The following is a 12836-nucleotide window of genomic DNA, read 5'->3' on the forward strand; positions in this document are numbered from 1 at the left end:
TTTCTCATTGCTTCTGGAAAAGCATTTGCTATTTATTACAGAGAAATTTATATTTTTTTGTAGTGCATATATTGTTTTAGTTTTTACATTTAGACCTTTGATTCATTCGTGTAGAATTTATTATGGTGTACAGTTTAAAGTATTGACCCAAATTTATCTTTTTCCAAGAGGCTATCCAGTTCCAACACTGTTACTTAAAATGCCCGTTTTTCTCCAACAGTTTAAGTTGGAGCAGTTTAAGATAAAATCTCTATCATGTACTAAATATCCGTGTATATATGGATTTTTTCTGAACTTCATTATATTCTAAGTGTTCGTATGCCTTACACACTTTTAATTGTAGTGGTTTTATGTTTTAATATTCATAGGGCCAGCTCCCTTGTTGTGCTGCTTTTTCAGGATTCCCCTAGCTGTTCTTGCCCCTTTGTTTTTACATATTAGAATCAACTCATCTGGGGCACCTGGGTGGCTCAGATGGTTAAGCGTCTGCCTTCGGCTCAGGTCATGATCCTTGGGTCCTGGGATCGAGTCCCGCATCGGGCTCCCTGCTAGGCGGGGAGCCTGCTTCTCCCTCTGCCTCTGCCTCTCTCTCTCTCTCTCTGACTCTCATGAATAAATAAATAAAACATGTAAAAAAAAAATTTAAAAAAAAAAACAACTCATCTGGCTTCAGAAAGTTTTTAATTTTTTTAATTTTTTAAATTTTAAAAATTTTTATTTATTTATTTATTTGAGACACACAGAGAGAGAGAGCACAAGCAGGGGGAGCAGCAGATAGAGAGGGAGAAGCAGGTTCCCCGCTGAGCAGGGAGCCCGATGAGGGACTCAATCCCAGGACCCTGGGATCATGACCTGAGCTGAAGGCAGACACTTAACCGACTGAACCACCCAGGCACACTCCCAGAAAGTTTTTTAAAAATTATTTTCAGTGGAAACATGTTAAATGTAGATATTCACTTAGAAAGAACTGACAGCTTGGACATGTTGATGTCCAAGTACAAGAGATGTCCTCATCTTCTTCAAGTCTAGTCTACTTTTGGGACTTCCAGGAGTTTAAAAAATATATCCTGATAATAGGTGTTGCATTCCAGGTATTGTATTTTTTCTGTCACTGTTATACATGGGACCTTTTCTTCCACTGTATCTTTTAGCTGGGTATTTTATATATATCTATAAGGCTTCCATTTTATATCCCATTACCATATTGATTTTTTTTAATCATTCAATTTTAGCACTGAATTTCTTGTATTTTCCAGTCATACTATCATATCATCTGCAATTAGAGGTGGTTTACTTCTTCCCTTCTGGTTCTTACACTTCTGATTGTTTTGTTCTGTCTGATTTGCTGGCTAACACTTTCAAAACAAGGTTAAATGGTTGTGGGGATGGTGGGCATCCTTGGCTTGTGTGTGCTTCCCATCCCTTGAACAACCCATAAATTAATAGAAGTAAAGGTCCTTGCAATGCAAAGAATGTAATTCTAGATAAAACCATTCCCCCAAACCAGTAGAATGAACCATCTGAAAATATCATATACTACTGGGAAGGTACAGTGGGCTCCGGTTAAGTGACCATATTCTTAGTTCCAATTTTCTGTAATTTCAGCCTTCCAAATGAAGTTGGGGCTTTTTCGTATGCATTTGTTGGATTTAACTGTATGCTTTTGTAACTTTTTTTAAATATGGAATGCTTCACGAATTTGCATGCCATCCTTGCACAGGGGCCATGCTAATCTCTGTATTGTTCCAATTTTAGTATGTGTGCTGCCTAAGCGAGCACCTTGTGTAACATTTTTAATGAGACTCACCCGGCCTTGGACATATGATGTTGTAGGTTGGCTTTCCTCTTGCCTGTTTATATGCTCAGGCCATTGGTAATTAGATTTATATTCTGAAAAACAGGCCCAGGAAATCATTATGTTTATTTTCTTCCCCTCAATAAAGCTAACTCAGACAACATTAGAAATTATATGTATGTCTTTAAAATTGTATTTTAACTGCTTAATTTTTATGAACTGTAGGATGGGAGCATGGTCAAAGTTCTTGTTTCTATTTTTAATAAAATAGTAGCATAAAAAATGGTGTATTTAACTTAGATAAATATACATATATATGATTTTTTTTTTTAAGATTTTATTTATTTATTTATTTGATGGAGAGAGAGACAGCGAGAGAGGGAACACAAGCAGGGGGAGTGGTAGAGGGAGAGGCAGGCTTTCCGCCAAGCAGGGAGCCCGATGCGGGGCTCGATCCCAGGACCCTGGGATCATGACCTGAGCCGAAAGCAGCCGCTTAACGACTGAGCCACCCAGGCGCCCCCATATATATGATCTTTAGTGCCTAATCTGTTATAGGTGCTGAGTACTTCTGAGTTGAAGCTGACCAGAAAACTGCATTACCTCCTCCCTTATTATAGGATACCTCTTTAGTGAGCATGATATCTCCGAAGAAATGAATTAGATGGTAGATTAGATAGGTTGGGGATCTGGTGCTGCTCAATTAGCTTTTCCCAATCAGAGACATTCCATTGGTCCTAACAAAGCCTGTGAAAGGTGGATCAGTGCTACTAGAAAAACAAAACATGCTTTATTTTGAATGAAGCTTGTAATTGATTTGATATGTAAAAGAAAACACATTTCTCAGCCCTGGTAAGACATGGAGTGCTATAATGGAGAATGAGCTCTGGACTTTGAATCTAGTCATCTGGGTTATGGTCCTGGCTCTTTTTGATCTTGAGCAAATCATTTATCTTCGTTAGGTCTTCCTTACCTTCCCATCAAATAGTAAGGTTGGCCGGTACCATCAAAGATCGCTTCCACATCTAAATTCTCAGATATTATTAAAAAAAAAAAAAATTCTCAGATATTAGAGAAGTTACGGGTATGGTTTTGACTGTTGGCATGTTGATGCTCTTAGTTTAAGCATTTTAATCCCCATATCCCTATTTTTATTTTGGCAGTAAGTGACTTTAGGTAAAGGGAATATATGTAGTATGTATGTGTTTGTGTAGTGCATTCTAAATTTACATGAGAATAAAATACAAGTATAGTTTTAGGCCAGCACCATCTGTTATGGAAGAGTTCTGTGGGATCTATTCTTAACTCTTGGGAGTGACAAAAATTTCCCTTTCGTTTTCATGATCTTCAGACTTTAATCAGTCTAAATATGGGAACATTATCCCAATCCTATTCCTTGCTGCTTTCAAGTTTTCAGAATTCTGTGCAACAACGTTTTGTCCTTTGTTGGTGAGCTCTTTAAATATTCAGTCTTTTCCCTTAGGCTGTTGTCTTATCGAAACGGAATGCTCTGGTTTTCAATCTGTTACAGCTATTATTACGTGAGTCATATCTTGATATTTACCTTACTTATACATTATGGCTTCTCCTTTATTCATTTGAAGAGTGCCAATATTAAATCAGGGAACCAAAGGGCAGGAAACCAAAACGGGAACCAAAAGCAGGAAAACAATTGCAAACATACTTCATTTTAGAGATCGGGTTTTTTTGTTTTGTTTGTTTGTTTTAAGATTTTATTTTATTTGACAGAGAGAGAGGGAGAGAGAGCACAAGCCAGGGGGAGAAGCAGAGGGAGAAGCAGACTCCCCCCTGAGCAGAGAGCCCGATGCGGGCTCGACCCAGGAACCCTGTGATCATGACCTTTAGTCAAAGGCAGACGCTTAACCAGCTGAGCCACCCAGGCACCCCATGTATTTTATCAATAAAATGTCAAAGTAAATTTTTTTGCAAATTCATTCAATTGTGGAGTAAAAATAAATATTTAAGATTATGTTGCTATTTGAATCTGAAAAGCAAACCGTTCTTGGGTTTTCTGCATGTTAGATCTACTTATTTGTCAGAAGGGGAAGAAGTGCTGACCATTTATAAGGAAGGATAAGATGAGTAGATGAATGTGATTAAGAGGCTTCTGAGATGGTGAGTCTTTGGCAGTTTTAGAAAATAACTGGATTGATGGGGGAAAGAAGGGTATTTTCCGAAATAATAAAATTAGGTTTCTTTCTTAATCTTTTGTTACATGTTAAACCATGAATAGAAAAACTTAGTGTGGTTGGTTGCCTGCAATTTAAAGATTTAAAACAGAAGTTTGGGGAATAAGAACTGTTACCTGTCTTTAAATCCATTGTTAGAGCGAAATACTATACTTAGTCCCAGATATATGAATGGTACTGAGCATCTCTCTTGGTATCAGCAGTAAATGATGTATGAAACAGATAAATCTGAAAGTTTCAGAGCATAAGATTTAATCTAGTTGAGTATACATAGTTTACATCTTTTTCTTCATAATTGAGAATGGTTGACTTGGTGCAAAAAAACATAGCTTCTTAGCTGCTATACTGATTTGTATGTCCAGGTATTTTCAGAAATTCAGGTTTATGATAGCTAAAATCAAAGCACAACATTTGGTGACCAATTCCTAGAAAATACACTCATAAACGCATAGGATGTGCATGACAATCATAAAACAGTTCTTTTTAAGATTAAGGAAGGTACTTTATGTTAAATTCTCAGAATGAGAATTCTCAGAATGAGCCACGTGGGCACCCCCTAAAATGAAGCCTTTAACCTCATATTTTGTAATGAAAATTTTGCACTGCTCAGCGGTTTTGCTAAAATAAAATTTTATGTTGTAAACACTTAAGTATTTTAGTAATGGACATTCAGTAGACATTCTCTATTACATGTTTGTGACATAGAGAAAAGTAGAGACTGAGACAGAAAAGGAAGCTTGCTTGATGTCACAAGCATTTAGTTTGTCTTATTTACTTTTACATAAAGTAATGACTTTGGAACTTTCCAGCATATAGATTTGAAATGGATTTGGAATGATTATCCTTAAGCATAATGTATCATCTGTCCTTTTTATGGGACTTTGTTCTTATGCCTTCTATAGGTGGGAGAGGTAAAACAAAGCTACCTCATATTCATAAGGAAGGGGCTTTTACTTTTTCCAAAGTATTTTCTACCCTTTTTTTTTTTTTTTAAGATTTTATCCATTTATATGAGAAAGAAAGAGAGCACGAGCAGGGGGAAGGGCAAAGGGAGAGGGAGAAGCAGACTCCCCACTGAGCGCAGAGCCCTGACAAGGACAGCAACAACAACAACAACAACAATAATAATGCAGGGCTTGATCCCAGCGCCCCAAGATCACAACCTTAGCCAAAGTCAGACACTTAGGTGCCCCTGTTTTCTACCTTTATTATGAGATTGTTTTTCTGTTGAATCCCTCTGTTTGAGGGCCTCTTTTGGTCTCTTAGGTTTAAGTACTGAGATGGTAGCGGTTTTGTTGTTTTTGCCTTTGCTTTGTGATTCTCTCACAGTTACAGAATTATAACAAGTTATCTCTCAGGTACATTTAATATATGTGAGGCTAGACAGTTCTCTGGAACAACTCAGGAAAACCTGAAACTATTCAAATAGGTATCTTATTTGAATATTGGATAGATAAATTTGTGTAGTAGATATTCATTTGACTATTAAATAGATACCTATTCAGATAGGTATTTACCTTTTGTGTCCTGTCTTCTACTCCCTATTCAGTAAACTAATATTGAATGTCGTCCCTAAACTATTACTGAATTATCTAAAGGTTAATATAACCGGGGCGCCTGGGTGGCTCAGTCGTTAAGCGTCTGCCTTCGGCTCAGGTCATGATCCCAGGGTTCTGGGATCGAGCCCCGCATCGGGCTCCCTGCTCAGTGGGAAGCCTGCTTCTCCCTCTCCCACTCCCCCTGCTTGTGTTGCCTCTCTCACTGTGTCTCTCTCTGTCAAATAAACAAATAAAATCTTTAAAAAAAAAAAAAGGTTACTATAACAGAAAATAAATTTGCCTTTCATTTTACCTTGTTGGTAGAATCAGTAGGGGGTGGATTGTGATTACCTGACATATTCTGAACATCTTTTAGAGAATAATGTGCTGTATACATTTATTTGTTATTTGGAAAATACAGGGGAAAGTCATTAGTATAGACTGTGTTTCTCACATTTGAATTAAACTTGTTACACACATCTATAGTGTTACCTTAGTGGATGTTCAGTACATATTTGTTAAATAAGGATACTTGGGTTCTTTTTCTAGCTCTGCTACTAAATAGACCATTCTCCTACTTTGCTGTCCCTACCCTTTTAGAATTCAGCTGGTTGGCATTTCACTAGGATAAGTTACAGGGCCAGAAAGTACGAGGAATCAAAACACTGAATGTTTTAAGAGAAAAAGAGCTTGCAATGGCATGGTGTGCCACTCCGAAGGTAGAGGATGAAACCTGATGTGTGCTGCCTTGAGATAAAATGGCCAGATGAGGTGGAAAGAGCATGGTTTAATCCAGGTGTCAATCCAGATACACTTTGCTTGCAGCATTAGTTTGTTCTGTCATGGGGAACATAGCCTTGTGTAGGGTATAGAGCTTGCCCAGGAACTGGAGTAATGTTGTTTATTTCTGTTATGAATAACCCAAATTTCATTTGGTTCTGGGCCAGTCAGGGAGCAGATAACTTCATGGCTTCTTTAGAATGATTTTGAGAGTAATTTCTTTTAAATTAGTATTCTTTCTGCAGTTAAATATAGAACATTGAATTTTGATGCACACCCTCTCCTTCCCACCACTCTGTCATTTACTTCCCACCCACTCTTACCCAGGACTCCATCAAGCTTCAAATTTCTTTTTAGCAATTTTTCCATCTGTCAAACTATTTCTTATCTATGGCACCGTATAAGATTAAGAATGGCTCTCTATGTCAGTGTGAGATCAGTGATCATAGCCCAGGTAAGTATCTGGGTGAAAGAAGCTTCATCAGACTTGTTCTAGCCCTACCACTATGTAACATTCTCTAAGGAGCTCTGCTGCCTTTTACAGCAAACAAGGAGTAGACTCTTGTCCTCTTTTTTTCTTCTCCTCTAGGTTTGAAACTTGAGTAGGGTGTTGTAGTTTTTGTTTCTTGTAGTTAGGAACTTCTCCCGTGGTCCAGTATCAAGGATCACCTGTTCAGTCCTATTTTCTCCAAAGAGTGAAGCCATGATTTCTGACCTTCTTTCTCACCCTTTTCAAAGTTAACTCCTATATAGGTTTCAGAGAGAGGCATTTACAGTTCCTTGACTGAAGTTCAGAGTAGGGTTTCCTCATGGAATGGTGGTTTGACTGTTCCTTTGGACACCGCAGAGCAGTATTTCCCCTGCTAAGGATTTCTCAGTTCCTGCTTTCTGGCTTTATATGTCCAGAGTTCTAAGCTTCAAGCTAATGTTGCTACTTGATTTTTCCTAGTATCTTACTTCTCTTGTATGGCATCCTTTGACTTTTTTTAAATCCTGCCGTTACTGTCTGATGAAACACTTATTGCTGTTTTTCTAAGTAATTCTTAAAATCCTTTGGAGAAGGCATATGGAGTTGAAAAGAGTTACTAACTTGTCACTGGACATTTTGGATAGAGCCATCTAATGTCTCCATTTGCTCTTATAGTTCTAAAATAGGGGAAATTTCAGAATGCAATTAGGCAAACTTCTAGCTATAATTTTGATGAATGAATCAAAGAGGAATGACCAGATAACTTTTAATACCTCATTTGTAAATTTTGGTTTTGACGACAGCTTTTTATTTTTCTTTTCAGTCGCTTTAGGTCGTAACCAGCCTTTGAAAAAGGAGAAACCCAAATGGAAAAGCGATTATCCCATGACAGATGGACAACTGCGCAGCAAGAGGGATGAATTTTGGGATACTGCACCAGCTTTTGAAGGCCGTAAAGAGATTTGGGATGCCTTGAAGGCTGCCGCACATGCTTTTGAAAGCAATGATCATGAACTGGCACAAGCAATCATTGATGGTGCAAACATAACATTACCACATGGTAGGTTTGGTGGTCCTCAAGGACAATGGGGAACATAATCAGCTCCTTTCTAATAGCAAGAAACCAAATGGGAAGTGTTCATTTTTCTTGCTGTGTATTTTTTTTTTTTTTCCAAATTGGAACATTCCTCTTTGCTTCTTTTTATGTCTTTCAGCTTAAGAAAGATTTACTCGGTGTGTTATTTATTTATTTATTTATTTGTTTATATATTTATTTTTAAGTAAGCCCTACACCCAACATGGGGCTTGAACGCACAATCCCAAGATCAAGAGTTGCATGCTTCACCAACTGAGCCAGCCAGGTGCCCCATTATTTTTTATGTTTTATAAATATTTTTAATCTCAAGAAAGAGAACATTTGATAACCTGTATTTTCCAACTTCCATACTCAGAAATTTCCTAGTTCTTCATCAAGGGTCCTCCACCTGCTGTCTCAGGCTTCTAGAGCTTCTACTTCACTTGTTTTCTATGAGCACTAGAGAAGTAGTCTCAAATTTAGATTTCAGAAGCAGTGGAGACTCAGTGGATGCTCTTTTAGTCATTATACCTTCTCATCAAGCCTATTTTTAGCATAATGAGCAAACCTAAACTTAGAAGTCACATGTTCTGAAGGACAGTTTTCTATGATTGCAGCCCTGAGCATTATTAAGAACCTCTCTCTCTTTTGCTTAGGAATGTGACTCTAAGGACCACCATTAGCTTTGAGCATTTCCAGGGACATATATCTGCTGGACCCATGCATATCCTCTTGCTTGGTCTCCTTGATTAGAAACACTTCAAAATTTTTCATGGTATACTGAGATTTAAGTGTTAATTTTATATTACATTCTTTGCTCTTTTGATAACTGTATTTATTTCTATTTTTATTAAGTTTTTTTTTTTAAATGTATTTGACAGAGAAAGACACAGCGAGAGAGGGAACACAAGAGGGGGAGTGGGAGAGGGAGAAGCAGGCTTCCCGCAGAGCAAGGAGCCCAATGCGGGGCTCGATCCCAGGACCCTGGGATCATGACTTGAGCCGAAGGCAGACACTTAACAACTGAGACACCCAGGCGCCCCTGATAACTGTATTTATAGATTTTTCTCTTTAGTTTTTCAAATTAATATTTTTCCAAGTTGTCTGTTTAGCTCCCTGTGTAATCACCTGCATTCCTTTGCATTGTTCTCTATTCCTTTATACCTTCATTGTTTCTTTTTCAATATCTCCATTTGTCAGCATTTTCAGAACACTGCTTTTCACTGTTTAATCATCTGCTTTATGTCCTTTGACTCCTTTTTTTCTTTTTTTTTAGTTTTATTTATGTAGGTAACTCCACACCTGATGTGGGGCTCAAACTCACGACCCAGAGATCAAGAGTCACTCACATGTTTGTTCCAACTGAGCTAGCCAGGCTCCCCTGACTCCTTTTCAAATAAAGATATTTAACTTAGTATTCTTCACAATTTTCTAAATCTCTGTTAATTTTCTGAATAACTGTGCTTCCAAGAAACTTTTAAAAATACATACTCCTTAGCTGTTCTGTTTTTTATTATGAAAGCTTATTAACATATGCTTGTGTTAATAACATTTATTGAGTTCACCCACTGTATATAGATGACTTTTTCTGCACAGGTATGAAAATGATGCCTCCTACATTTGAAAAAATGTGTAATTGAATGCCATTTCAGTATGATTTTTTAGTACTGATTTTCATGGATGGTCTCTGAATTCTTTACCTCGTTATGACTGGGGGTACATATCCTCTTGCTCCATTACCTCTTTTAGGTCTATATTTTGTCTTTAAATACTACCTTTATATAATACAAAGGAAAGAACCTTCCTTTACAGTTATTTTTATCATCCTCTTTTTAATGCTTATTTCCCATATTTTTAAAGCAGTATTTATTGTTCGTTTGTTTGTATAGGTTTGCAAGTTGGGAGTAGGGGTGGGGAGTGGGAAAGAATTAATTTATCTGTGACTGTCTTAATTTAGAAGCCTGAGATCCAGAACCTTAGAACTTTGATTTCCTTACTTTGTACTTATCATAGTTACCTATAGGAATATCTGATTGTATTATAAATTATGGCCTTGTTTACAAGTTCATGGAGGCAAAGTAGCTCTGTTTTATGTAAGGCAGGGGCCTATGTATATTTTATTGGATATGGGCTCAGATCTCTATATACTTAAGTCCCCCGTTTTTGCTTATCTATGTGAACTGCCAAGAAAAGTAATGTTGCTGGCAGCCTCACCAACCAACAGATTAGGGAGAATTATTCTTGGAAATTTGATAGGATGAGCTTCTGCTTCCCCTCTGTGTCTATTTTCTGCTTTAGCATAAAGGAATCAAACTGATGTCCAATCTCTCCCTGTTCAAAGCTCTATAATAACTTTCTGGGAATTACTATCATTGCTACCTTTGATTGAATTCCCTTGTTCATATTTGAACCTTAACAGCATTTCTTGGATGGACTTTTGAATTGTGTTCCCTCATGTACTCTAACTCACCATTAGTTTATAACTTAGCTATTTAGCTACATGCTTTTACCTAGACCTACTCAGTGGTGTTACTGAAATTTCTTCCATCTTTTTGGTGTAGTTATATATTTGAAAATTTTACTTTAGACACATTTTGCTGTGTTAGACCCTAAACATCTTATACTTCATATTTTAAGTTAAAAATATTATATAGGCTTTAGCTGTTTAGCTCAGGCTTTAGTATCAGACCTAGCCTTACTTTCTGCCTCTATTGTATTACTCATGGCTATGCAACTTTGGGCAAATCACTTCTTTTCTGTAAGCTTCAATGCTGCCATCTATAAAATATGGATTATAACTACATACCATATAGGGTGGTTGTATTGCTTAAATGTGATAATAATAACACATGTAAATTACTTAACCATAGTCCAAAAAGCACTTGATAAGTAGTAGTGCCAATGATTATTTTTCTTGAACTCTAGCATTAACAAGTAAATTCCTTGTACCAAATTCTTTGATATAATTTGGTCATTTTTCTGGATATATTATCTACTGATAACATCTTTTTCTGGCTTTTGGGGGACTCTGCCCATGGGCATATGCCTAATCGAATTTTGAGATTGTGTTGATTCAATAGCAACAGTAATAACAGATTTATTAACTGGACACCAAAGCATTGATGACATAGTTTAGCATCATCCCTATTTAGGCCCATCCCTATTCCTTTCATCTACATCTGTCAGTATTACCCATGAGTATTGAACTGATCTTAGATTGACATTCTGAAGAGATCCAGGGTATACATTCCTTTCTAAGCTTCCTTCAGCCATGTCTCTCCTTTCTTGTTTTCATCCCATCCTCTGTTTTCTCTTCCCATAATCTTATTATCCCAACCTATTCATATTATCTTCCCAATTTAAATACTATAAAAGATTCTTTAAAGTTTGAAAACTATATGGAAATGTCTTTGTAAATGTTATTTGTATAGGTCTTGTCTGTTATTTTAGATTGTATCTGCAAAATTAGCAAGGACTGTACCCTTTTCAGTTTAAATTGTATTTAGTATCAGTGTTATGGGTACAAAAATTACATATTTGTCAGTGGCCTTTTTTCCTGTGTAATAATAATTACCTTACTTCCGGGGCACCTGGGTGGCTCAGTCGTTAAGTGTCTGCCTTCAGCTCAGGTCATGATCCCAGGGTCCTGGGATCGAGTCCCGTGTCGGGCTCCCTGCTCTGTGGGAAGCCTGCTTCTCCCTCTCCCACTCCCCCTGCTTGTGTTCCCTCTCTCACTGTCAAAAAATAAATAAAATCTTTAAAAAAAAAAAAAATTACCTTACTTCCTGAGTTATTTTTCAGAGAAACAACCAAAATACCTCCCATCACCCAATGCCCTTGCCCCATGTTTCCACCTTGTTTCTTTTTCATATAGTGATTCCATGAATAATTCTGTTCTTGTCTCAGTTCCAGTCTACAGGTTGTATTCATTATATTTCTGTCTTGTCCAAGCACAAAATAATTCCATGCTTTTTAATTATCCTCCTTTATTAATATCAGTGATGTCTTTAGTTCATTATTCTCAAATGGCAATAGGGAGAATTAGAGAGAAGATGGTGTCATAACTACCTGGGAATTTTATTTTATTTTATTTTTTAATTTTTTTAAAGATTTTGTTTATTTGACAGAGAGACACACAGTGAGAGAGGGAACACAAGCAGGGGGAGTGGGAGAGGGAGAAGCAGGCTCCCCATCAAGCAGGGAGCCCGATGTGGGGCTCGATCCCAGGACCCTGGGATCATGACCCGAGCCGAAGGCAGATGCTTAATGACTGAGCCACCCAGGCACCTCTACCTGGGTATTTTATATGTGCGCATCTGTTTTCACTCTGGAAATTGTGACTCAGATTGAGGATATATATGGACATGTGTATTATGGAAAAATCTCCCAGGATGATTCTGGTATCTGGTACCTCTTTTCCACAGCCTCCCCATCCTATAAGAACTTTATTTCTCATGATTTACACATTTTTTCTCATGGTCCTAAATTTCTAAAAAAGAGTTATCTCCTTTTTCTAATTGCTATTTTGCCATTACCTAAAAATCCTAAAAACATTCCTAATATAGTATTTTGCCAATGAAACTAAGGTTACAGATTAAGTGGTTTATCCAAGTTAGCATAAAAAGAGGGATTTTTTTGTTTTTCTGTTTTTTTTTTTTTTTAAGGTAGGGTACACCTGGCTGGCTCAGTAGGTAGATTTCAGGGTTGTGAGTTCAAGTCCCAAGTAGAGATTACTTAAAATCTTCAAAAAAAAAAAAAGGTGGTTATTATTTTCATTTTTCAGAGCTTGGCCCATAGTGACTATTCAGTAATTTTCAGTTAAAACTTGTTCAGAAACAATAACCTATTTCATAAAGATGAGAGCATTTAATGCTTTATAGAATTACTATATAGAAGATTAAAAAGGATTTTTAAAATTGGCTACTCCTTCTCTCCCTACTTTCTAATTTTTTAGAAAGGTGGTTGTTTA

The 12836-nt window shown here is 37.0% G+C and overlaps 1 protein-coding gene and 1 non-coding gene across 2 annotated transcripts in view; one reads left to right on the forward strand and one right to left on the reverse strand.

Annotated features, from left to right (window-relative positions):
• UBTD2 (ubiquitin domain containing 2) overlaps positions 1 to 12836 on the forward strand; it is a 59866-nt gene that overhangs the window by 38121 nt on the left and 8909 nt on the right. The window contains exon 2 of the mRNA XM_021698355.2: positions 7616 to 7852. Within this exon, the coding sequence (XP_021554030.1) occupies positions 7616 to 7852 (237 nt within the window). The remainder of the gene's footprint in view (positions 1 to 7615; positions 7853 to 12836) is intronic.
• Positions 1676 to 1779, reverse strand: LOC123325354. Its single transcript, XR_006540373.1, has one exon. It is a non-coding gene; the product is annotated as a U6 spliceosomal RNA (small nuclear RNA).

The sequence above is a fragment of the Neomonachus schauinslandi genome, chromosome 7 (genome assembly GCF_002201575.2).
Source record: "Neomonachus schauinslandi chromosome 7, ASM220157v2, whole genome shotgun sequence".
NCBI classification, from domain to species: domain Eukaryota; kingdom Metazoa; phylum Chordata; class Mammalia; order Carnivora; family Phocidae; genus Neomonachus; species Neomonachus schauinslandi.